At 33.6% G+C, this 10,884-nt stretch overlaps 1 protein-coding gene across 3 annotated transcripts; it reads right to left on the bottom strand.

Moving 5' to 3' along the window:
• Positions 1–940: 940 nt before the first annotated feature.
• Mettl4 (Methyltransferase like 4) lies at positions 941–10,152 on the bottom strand. Of its 3 annotated transcripts, none has more exons than XM_088226402.1 (6): positions 9,733–10,152; positions 6,917–7,161; positions 6,638–6,766; positions 5,587–5,761; positions 2,738–2,912; positions 941–1,270 (listed from the first exon to the last, which is right to left on the bottom strand). In XM_088226402.1, the coding sequence occupies exons 1-6, from the start codon at positions 9,967–9,969 to the stop codon at positions 1,122–1,124; spliced, it is 1,110 nt and encodes a 369-aa protein (XP_088082528.1). In that variant the 5' UTR covers positions 9,970–10,152; the 3' UTR covers positions 941–1,121. The 3 variants fall into 3 exon arrangements, with proteins under 3 accessions (XP_088082528.1, XP_088082529.1, XP_088082530.1); XM_088226403.1 differs by having other exon boundaries at positions 6,917–7,122; XM_088226404.1 differs by lacking the exon at positions 6,638–6,766.
• Between the last annotated feature and the right edge of the window lie 732 nt (positions 10,153–10,884).

The raw sequence follows: 10,884 nt of genomic DNA, 5'->3' as shown, positions 1-10,884 counted from the left end.
AGAGATCAGTTTGTATGTTCCCAATAATTATACTAGAGCGAGTTCTCAAGCACTGTTTTACACACCCAGAAGCCGTACAAATGCAAGTCAGAATTCACCCATTAATAGGGCAATTCGATTGCTGAATAAGGCTTCTGCGGATAATATGGATCTATTTTTCTGTACGTATCGGCAGTTTAGCAGCTATCTGCTTTTTATTCATTAATTTCGAACTTATGTTTACAGTCTGCATTACGTGATGGGTTAAACAGCCCGTAAAGTAGTGTAGACTACAATTGTCAAATAAATAAATATATATAATATGTAATTACGTAAATTAAATTGTTTTAACATAACTTTAATTAAAAAAACACCAATAGTAATCAAAAGACTTGTACAATGGATGTAATAGGGTGTTTTAAGGTTTTTTCAAAAATATTTTTTTTTTAATAAGCTAAAAAATTATTTATCATAAATTTTTTACAATGGTTTAAAATATGTATATTTTAATTTACCTGAAAACTAGACATTTCACGCCTTATGAGACAAATGACACATATTACGTTACTCTAATTATCTTTTTTGAATATATAAAATTTAATTTTATAAATCATTTCATGTCTGCAGTTGGAGCATATGGTATCCATAAAGAGCTTCCATGCATCTCTATCGGCTGCCAACTCCTTTGCGTCCTCCCAAGTCAGGTTCTCATCCCAAAGTTCCGACATAAACTGCTGACGAACAGTCAGCAGTGGACGTCCAGGACATCGAGAACATGATGCCTAGTAAAGTAGGCAAGCGTGGTTAAGGCTCTCAGGAGGCATCCGCAGTATATGGCCTAGCCAACTGTATTGCCTCCGCTTGATGATAGTTGTCACCGGAGTCTGCTGCGTCCATTCTGTTATTATTTCATTCCTCACAAAGTCAAAAAAATAGACATCATCATTAAATAAATGCACAATTTTTGTTGAATAATATATTTTGTAAATCAGATGATAAATTCTGTCACCACATTAAAAATATTATTTAACACTTTATCTGGTTCCTTAGAATCCACGTGTAATGTTTTTCTCCTTCTGTCTTACAAACACTAAATTCTGTAAAAATCTGCTTCTTCAATTGATTGTATTTCACTACAATATTCATTGATCTAATTGCGTTTTGTTGTAAAGTAAAGAGTGTTGCCATCGCAACGGTTCCAGCCCCAAACTAGTCGTGTTGGGGAGTAAATATCGAGCAAAAATTTCTAAACATTCGCCGTTTTCTGACACAAGGAATGGGGCAAGCACGTCTGAAAAAAAAAACAATGAGTTAATAAGTTCACAGACTGCCGATTAACAGAGTCAAGTGTAGAAGTATCAACATGTTGTCGTTGCGCAGGAAATATCTGTTAAGTAATATTAAAAAAATAATTAAGGTGACAATTTAAACAATGTAAAATATTTCAGTCCCTAGACCTGAAGTCACCTGAAGTGTAAATAAGGAATGACAAGATACGCTGCGTTTGATATACCTATACAGTATTCTATGCAGCAATAAGTGCGGAAAGGGAATAATTAATGAATTTACGAAAACCTCATAAGACTTATCCATAATGCCAGATTCATTTATAATGTAATTTGTGATGGTTATGATTTTTTTTATTTATTAGTTAATTATTTTGCAAATAAACATACTATAAATTAATATGCACAAACAAAAAACTAACTTAATTTATTACTCATTCAATAATATGATATAATTTTTTTTATAATAATCACTAATTTACTGAAGGCTGGTAAAACGAATGCAAAATGAGGAAATGAAATGATTTTGCCATTTTAAAACTAATGTTTTTTTTAACCACACAATAATAAAAAACATGAATTAGATAAAAACAATATTTTTTTAAGTTATAAGGTGTTAAAAAATATACTCAAAAGTTTTATGTAACTAAAATATAATTACTTTTAGACCGGCAGATTACACCATTTCAAATTTAGACTAAACTTAGGTATCTGGGCAATAAAGACTAAGTATTGAACTAAAATTTGTTGTAATTTTATTTTATTTTATTTTATTAATAATAATAATTTAAAGATAATAAATTGAACATGAAAGTGGCCGAAGCCAAATTATATTTTTTTGATTTTGAAAAGAAATACGAGCATTTTAAATCACATACATTTTTGTGACATTTTCCTTTATTTCTACTTAAAATTATGCCTTCGGTAATACTTTAAAAAAATAAAATATTGAATTGTATTCTCTTTTTTTGAAAAAAGAAGATAATTCTGGTTGTAATATTCCATTTGAAACAATATCTTATTGACTTTTTTATGACCTTCAGACCTGCCCTAATCGTTTTCGGCAGCACGAACCGAAAGAGTATCGGCCCCGTATACATTGCAAACTTTTTTGGTCGCTTTCGATGCGTTTTTCCCTTTCAGGTAGTAATAATGTAAAATATGGCGAATTTCTTCCTTTGAGACCTCCTGAACGGACCAAGCGCAATACTGTCAAGAAAGCATTTGTAGTATACAGTAACACCTTTACAATGTCGTATCGTATGATCCGATGTGACCAATAATGAAAGAGATGTACTTAATTGAAAAAAAATGGCGCGAAATACGAAATTACTTTTTTCCCAACCTGATATATTTTAATGTGATGATTTAAAGCATTGATGATTGAAATTGATTAGGATATATGTACACAAGTTATTGCAACTATGCTTATGGATAAAAACCATGATAAATTAAAAGATTAAAGCTTGTACCATTTAGAGGAGGTTTATGGGAGTGAAGGGCACTAGGTACGCTGATGACAATCCTACTTTCCGTTGGCAGACTTTGGTTGGGCAATCTCTTATAGATTCCCAGAATTATTTTTTCAAAAGGTTGCTTGCCATTGTGTTCCGTAAATGGGCAGATAGGTATTCCACTTTTTGTAATCTGAAAGCAGATATTAATGGGCATTGTTTAAAACTAGGAAATATTTTGAGAATCAACAGAGTATTAGTCTACAAAGGTTTGGGCATACTAGAAATATTGTTGAATAATACCCGGGGGGCGATTACAATCGAAAATACAGAAGCGATTACTAAGATACATTATCGGCCCTGTACCTTCAAGTTTTGAAATATGGAGGGTACTCGTACACCACGATACACATATCTACGCACTGGAAACAAGACTTCACTTCACTTCATCTCACTTCAGAGACAAAAATCATGTTCAAGCATGCACTTTTTGCTTTACTAGCGATTTATTCCAATTTTAAATCATTTGTAGGTGGCTACTTTTTATCACAGAAGCCTATTTAAAATACTCCAACCATCTGGATTAATGAGTGCTAGATTTTATTGCTTGTGAAATAATACAGCAAATTGGAATCACATTAAAAACTTACTTAAACATGTCCGGCAAAGTTAATTGCACAATTAAATTAAAATTTAAAACATCTCCTTTATTTTATATTTCCTGATAACGATTTGCATATTTGGCAATCTGGATGACTGGAGTTTTATAAACGGAGTTCTACTGTATTCATTTGCATATTGAATGCGGAGTAATACTTTACAGTTAAGACAGCAGTGACGGCACTATCTAGCGGTTAAGATTTGAAAATTCGAGGTAGCTACAGCGCATGCGTCAGAGCATTTGACATTTGAGATGACAAAATGCGCCGTAAGGTGCAATATGACAAAATGCGCCGTAAGGTGCAATGACAACACTTCGGAAGAAATGTTGCCATTATGAAAAGATATAAATAAATGCTGAGGTACCGAGGTAGATAGAGATGGCAGAAAAATTAATTACACCGTCTCCATACATACCAATATAGAAAGCGTTTATCATCAGACTGGTAAAGTAAAGAAAATTCTAAAATAAATGCTCACTCGTACAAGCATTACTACTACCCATTCTAGATTACGCTGCTGATTTCATGACCGATGAGGTGCGTTAGGTATATTTTTGGTCTTAGAATTTATTACCACATTTCTGATTATCGCAGGCAACTGACATGGCTCAAAAATAGACAGCGGAGACACTATCACTCCCTCTTACTTCTGTTCAGTGTACTTCATAGTCCTAACGCACCTATATACCTCTGTGAAAATTTTTAGTGGTTATCAGTTCATGGTTTACCTCTTTGTAATACTCATCCACAATTCCTCTATTCTTCTCTCACTCATATAGTGTCCGTGCGGCTCAACTGTGGAATCATCTCCTATCCACTATCAAAGATGTTTCTACAGTATCTCTGTTTAAATCACGTGTGAAGAAACATCTCCTTTCTCTTCCTTAATCTCTCCTCCTTTCCTCTTTGTTATTTTTCCCATTAAGTAATAGTATTGATTTTAGCTAATTTATATACAAATACAGTTATTTCTATTTTTGTATTTCTTTAGCTTTTTATTTTATTTTCTATTGAATATGTTTTGTAACTTGAATTATATAAATAAAGCTTTTATTTTATTGGTTCGTTGGAAGAAATTGCTATTTGGCAATAAACCGTCAGTGTTCAATTTACATTATGTACAAAAAGTTTATTAAATTTAAAATGATTGTTTCAATTATTAACTGGGCGAATGTTAATGAGATACTTTAATACTAAACCGAGGCGTTAAATTATGTTTGCAAAAAATGAACTTTACTAGCGATAATTATGAATGACTAAAAATTCATAAACTGAGCTACTAATAGTGGAAAACAGTTCATCTAAGCTAGCAACTAAAATTCCAAGTGTCTGAATTAAATAATAAATTGGGCGAATAAAAGTTAGGTTAGGTGTTCGCTCAAGAATTACTATACTGATCGTTTTGAATAACTCGTAAATCAAATTCGTATTTTTAAGTTTTCGCCCTCAGTCCTTCGCCCACTTAGTATTTTTGACACCCTTAGTTTGAATTTTTATTTGATCATTTAAATACTACCATTTCAAGTTTCAAGCATACTCTAGCAGTGGGCTATATCTTTCAGAAGAATAAGTCTATGGACATACAAAGAATATTGTTGCTATAAAAAAAACTTCACAAAATAATAAAAAAATCAATGAAGGTGTTTAAAGTAGTTACTTAATGACAGGCCTGTTAATGCCTAGATTTCGATATCCGGTAATATTATTATTAACAATAATACACTAGCAGCTATTAAGCTGATGCGTGTATATCAAGTGTACGTGGTTATTAAAAATTATACATTGCTGTGTGCATCTAGTTAACATTCACTGAACTAGCCCCAATTACTTTCTCGGGAAGGCCATTCCATTTCTCCACAACTCGGTTTGTCAGGAAGTTCTTTTTGGGGTTGGATGAGAAGGAGGCAGTGTTGAGTTTCAATGAATGACCTCTGAGACGGCGGTTTTCATTCATAGTGAACATTAATTTCAACTTGGGTACATTATATTGCTTAGTTAAAATTTTGAACGTTTTAATGGAGTCGCCTCCGCTCTTCCAGTGAACTTAACCCGAGCTCCCTTAAGCGGTCCTCGTAAGATTTATTTCTTAGAGAAACTACCATTTTAGTTGCTCTTCTCTGGACTTTCTCCAACAACTCTATGTCTCTTTTAAAATAGTTCCTTTAACTTTGTCGAGATATTGGTCCACAAAGATAATAAAGTTACCTTCATCCAAAACCAAGTAGCCGCATACGACACGCCCCACGCGGGGAACATGACTTCCTTAATTGCAGTTTCATGCGCTGCGCAGTTGGTGCACCACACCCCCACCACCGCCCCGCGGGATAGGAACTCTTCTAGGGGAATATTAGCTATTTCTTCGTTATACAACATCGAGTAGCTGGAAGGAAATCCGAGATGAGAAACTTCTGAATAAAATAAATATACTTTAAATCTAAATTGTTTGTAATGTCATTTTATTTACGTGCATCATTTTATTCATAGAATTACAATATTTTAGAAGGCACGTTGAACCAAGTTTGCATACGTCGAAGGGGGTCCAAAAGTATGTCAAATGCCCCTCCCCTGCACAACATCCCACCTGCGCGCGTGCGTGAAGTGGCCGCGTAAAGTTGCCAGACCGCGAACAATATATTATCATAACACAAATATAAGATAATTTTGTGTTATTTTAAACAGGTTAACTAATGAATTCTCTCGTATTTTATTTTTACAGTGATAACTAAATATTACATTATTGATACAGTTTTAAAGATCGTTTCCATCTCACTTCACACTTCCCATCATTAAAAGAACAATGCGACAAAAACACTTGACTTATTAGCTCCATATGTATCAATAATGTAATATTTAGTTATTACTGTAAAAACAAAATTGGAAAGAATTCATTGGTTAGTTATACCTTGATAAAGAAGCTTTGAAACCGGTCAGTAGAAAAAAAATAATAAGTGGTTAAAAACAAAGTAGTTATTTTACTGGAATAAAAAATAAAAAATTAAGCTAATTATTGATTAAATAACTCATTTATCTACAATGTACACGTAAGTACTCATACAGAAAAATTACATTATTGAATAAGTTACGTAAATAATTAAGTTTCTAACGGTTTCATTTATTTGTATGTTCCGTAGTGTACAACATTAATTTTGTTTAAATCTTATTAAATTTGTTTCATATATTTTTAATTTCCTCAATTTATTTGATGCTTAAGACTCATGGGTTTTATTGCAATTAAATAGCAGGAATATATGCGCACCTCGAGTCCGGATTCTTGGCTTTACTTCTTCTGATGTATTTATTCCACCACGGGGGATCCAAAATGACTAAATCAAACAGCTGACTCGTTAACTTTGGTAAGGTAGTTCTGACATCTCCGCAGAAAAACCTAATAATCCACTTATTTCACTTAATAAAAAACATACACTTGTTTTAAGACCTGGGCCCCGATTACAATGGGAAGTTAACAGAGTTATCTTAGACTGCCTATAAAGAAAAAATGATATTTGTAATAAATAAACAAAAAGTCGGAACAAACCTGCAGTTAGCCGGAAGCAATATATCACAGTCTGTCAAGTGTTGAAATACGGCTGTTCGGGCCGTGTTTCCTCCATTTATTCCAAAGAGGTTACTCAAAACCATTGAAGATGTGCTGCACATCTCAGCCGTTTGTCTGGCTCCTCTGTTGGAACCGTGAGCTGGCTGGGGTTCATCAAACAACCGTAAATTATCCCTTTTTACGGACTGCAAAAATTCTTCAAATAATTGTTTTACTTCCGCAGCCTAAAAAAAATCTTATTTTTCATACTCCACATTAAAACAAATCTCTTAAGGACGTGAAATAGGCAAACAAGGTATGTTGTGGGCGTAACTACTGGCACTTAGTTAGATAATTAAATATTATTATTTCTTTATATAATACATAAACACAGATAGTCATACTTAAAAGTAGGCAAAAATGATAAAAAATGTCTTAGCTATAGGCTAAGTTAAATTAAAAGTCTTACAAGGATGTTACCTTAATACCAAAGCTAAGCATTACAAAATCGATTGCTCCGGACGCGCGAGAGTAGAAAAAATTTCAACAATTTTAAATTTTTTCCACTTTCAAGCGTTGCCTAGTAAGTGCATCGGTTCAGCCAGATGAACCTCACCCGCACGATAAAGGTTTCAGCTCTTTTACTTCACAAAAGTCAACAGATGGGAGAGTTGAGGAAATGTGGGTGTTTAAACATAAGCAGAATGGTGAATGTTACACAGTGTGTGAAGTGGCCACATAAACCAGCCAATCCCAGGTCATAAGCCTTGTCAATGCCTAGACTTCCATATTCCCTTCTCAAAATGTGTTACAAACAAATTTAGATTTAAAAATTTTATTTGAGATAAACATCGGAGCCAGAGAGACGTCGCGGCATTTGAGGTACAATACTATCTACAGCTATTCGAAATAAATATTGAAAATAGGTCGTAAGTCGGATCATGAAATAATTTCTTTCCATATGGAATAGTATATACTATAGCTGCAAGACGTGCTGGGATATTTATTTATTGTACAGCGCCCTTGAGGTGATTTTCACAAAAACGGAGCTATATAAATTATCCATATATTTATATTTAATCATTACCTTTTTTAGAAATCTTGATTTTTCGTATTCAGCGCAGGCGGAAAACTGATCGCGGATAGTGGTCTCAAAGTCAAACAGTCTTAAGTCGTATAGGTCGTAAGTCAACGAATAGCTGTACTTATGAAAAACTTATTTTTGGGCATCATATAAAATATCTGACTGGTCGCTGGCCAACGGCCTCTCCTTAGCCTAGTAATCTTGTTATTAACACATACCCCCGATGACGCCTGCATTACACTATTGAGTCACAATCTAAATTGACGAATCATTCACTTTAGCGCAAAACTATTCATGTTCAAGTTGGAGTTCTTCCGAGTTTGTTTGTTGTGTGTTATTTGCATTCATTGCCAACATTTCAGATCGTATTGCAGTGTCAATGCTAATGTGTCAAACAAAATAACCCAGGAAAACTGAATGTGTTTCAAGGAAAGCAAAAAGGTTTTTATTATTATTTATTTATTTATTTAAACGCCTTGTAGGCTTTTACATATTTTACATATATTAATATAAAGACAGACATGTATTTTCCACAAAAGTAGCAAAAAATAAAAATGAATTAAAAATAAAAAAATAAAAAATACATAACCATTTTACATATTAGTAAAAACATATATGGGTATACACATACAACAAACATATATGGCAGTGGAGAGAACAGAAGTGCATTTTTTCCCAGAAGTCCTATTAAAAGAATCTTAAAATCGGAAGATAGAAAAATAATAATTCAGAATACAGATATAAGTTGATGAACGGTACATAATTTAAATCAACATAGTATTATTTAGGTATTAAAGATAATAAATTCATACATTGCCTTTTAAAATTCAGAAGTGTAAGATTAAATATATCTATACTTACTTACTTACTAATCATCGGAATCGCTCCACCACACATTTGAAGAAGGACAGCCGCAGAAGCAGAGAGGTACAAACAAACCCACGATCCTAGACATTTACACCACCACCAACCGACGGCCTCGCGTCTGAGATCTAGAAATAGTTTCATCAAAGCCACCTCCCCTGTTGAATCCTCACAACAGCTTGCCCACCACATACCGCACACCGCAGCTGAGGACATAAGTCTCCTTGGCGGTGCCCACATACACGGAAAATTTGCTCATTGTCAAACGAAAAAGGAGTTCTCTGAAATCACAACAGCGGAGAGAAGAACTATGGCAACAGGATCTAAGAGCGAGACCGTGGATGGATCCAAATGAGGGTATCCAAGGAGGTGAACCCCTACCATACTCCCTATGGATCGCCTTCAATAGACTACGGGTGTATTACACGATGTAAAAAAATCTCCAAAGGTGGGGGTACCTCTCTGTCGAAAATATATTGTGTGACCCAGGACGACAGCCACCCACTGACATGCCCCCTCATGAGAGAAGGCTGCACTCCCGGGGACCTAGTTGTGGCAAACGACAAGGCGATATCTGTCGCCACATGTTGGAGTGGCAGGATATGATCCAACCGGACATGCTAAGTAAGTAAGTAATATATCTATATCATTTGCGTATTCATTTGCAAACGCATGGATTCTCCTTATTGGCGAACGTGCACTGTAGTTTGTTGTAGATACATTTACATAGAAGAGTTTATTAAATCGGGTATGATTCACATCATTAAATTGTAGAGCTTTCTGACGAGCAACTCTAGGAGTCATTTAACAAAATACACATAGTTCAATGTTTTGTCTAAAGGAAAACGTTAGACATGTTCATAAATACCGTGGGATCCAATTTCTTCTTCCTTTTGTCAACTTTTTTCTTTTTGCGTGGAGTTTCATCGTCATTTAATTCTGGAATACTGGGGGTCTCTTTGTAAGGATGCGTGATTTCGAACAGTTCATTACGCAGTTCGAACTTGCATACATTTTCTTTACAATGAGTAGTATTGTAAATGTTTGATACAAAATGTAAATGTGAAATGACGGATATGTCGGAATTGCTAAATAAAACACTCATTTGGTGAGAATACGTTTGAAAAAATAATGAACAGTATAATTTTAAGAAGTACTGGAATTTAATCACTATTTTTTTAAAAATGAAAAATTGACATGTTTACAGTCATAACAAAGTCACGCTGTATTTATTATTAATTTTCTGACATTTGGCGCCTGATCGCATATCCATGGATGAATTCAAAGTTGTGATGTGCTTCCATAATATTAATCGATTATTATTATAAGCGAGCTATTCAGATAATCGTTTATTTTAGGAAATTTAAAAAAAAGTGATTCAAATCAACAATCAATTATTATTACATTATTATTTTTTAATTTGGAAAAACAACAGAATATTTACATACTTATTAACAAAAAAATACGATGGAATTACAAAAAAAAAATACGTTCCCAAGGCTAGGAGAGATGTAAACGATAAGGAAAGATTGGGATCAGGATAAAACAGGAAGAAGAAGGGATTTTGTTGAGGAGTTTACACATAGATATGCCTATAAATAGAAGACACGATAGTTACGTGACAGTGACATTTATTTAATTAGAGTAGTTCTAATATATATATATATATATATTTATATATATTTAAATTAGAGAGTTATGAATCGAATATATGGAGGAAGGGACAAATCTTGTTATATTATGTGCAGCTACGATTAATGAAGAAGTTTTGAGCGAAGATATCAGATGGTGCAGGATTGTAAAAAAAGTTTGACTTGACTGATGGATCTGGTAAGGTACTTTAGATGTTTGTTTTCCAAAATATAAGTACTTTCAGTTATATTATTCAAGATCTAGAATACGAAGCATGTATTAGAAATAGTTATTCGTTTAGTGAGAAGTCAGATTATGGAAAGAGAAAGAGTCGTTTTACGAACACATGTTTTTCGACATATAGGTTAGATATTTGAGATTTAAGACA

This window comes from Micrasema longulum, unplaced genomic scaffold (assembly GCF_059751315.1).
Source record: "Micrasema longulum isolate JH-2025_06_02 unplaced genomic scaffold, ASM5975131v1 h1tg000429l, whole genome shotgun sequence".
NCBI lineage: Eukaryota > Metazoa > Arthropoda > Insecta > Trichoptera > Brachycentridae > Micrasema > Micrasema longulum.
The sequence above is the reverse complement of the archived record's forward strand: the minus strand, read 5'-3'. Positions and strand labels throughout refer to the sequence as shown.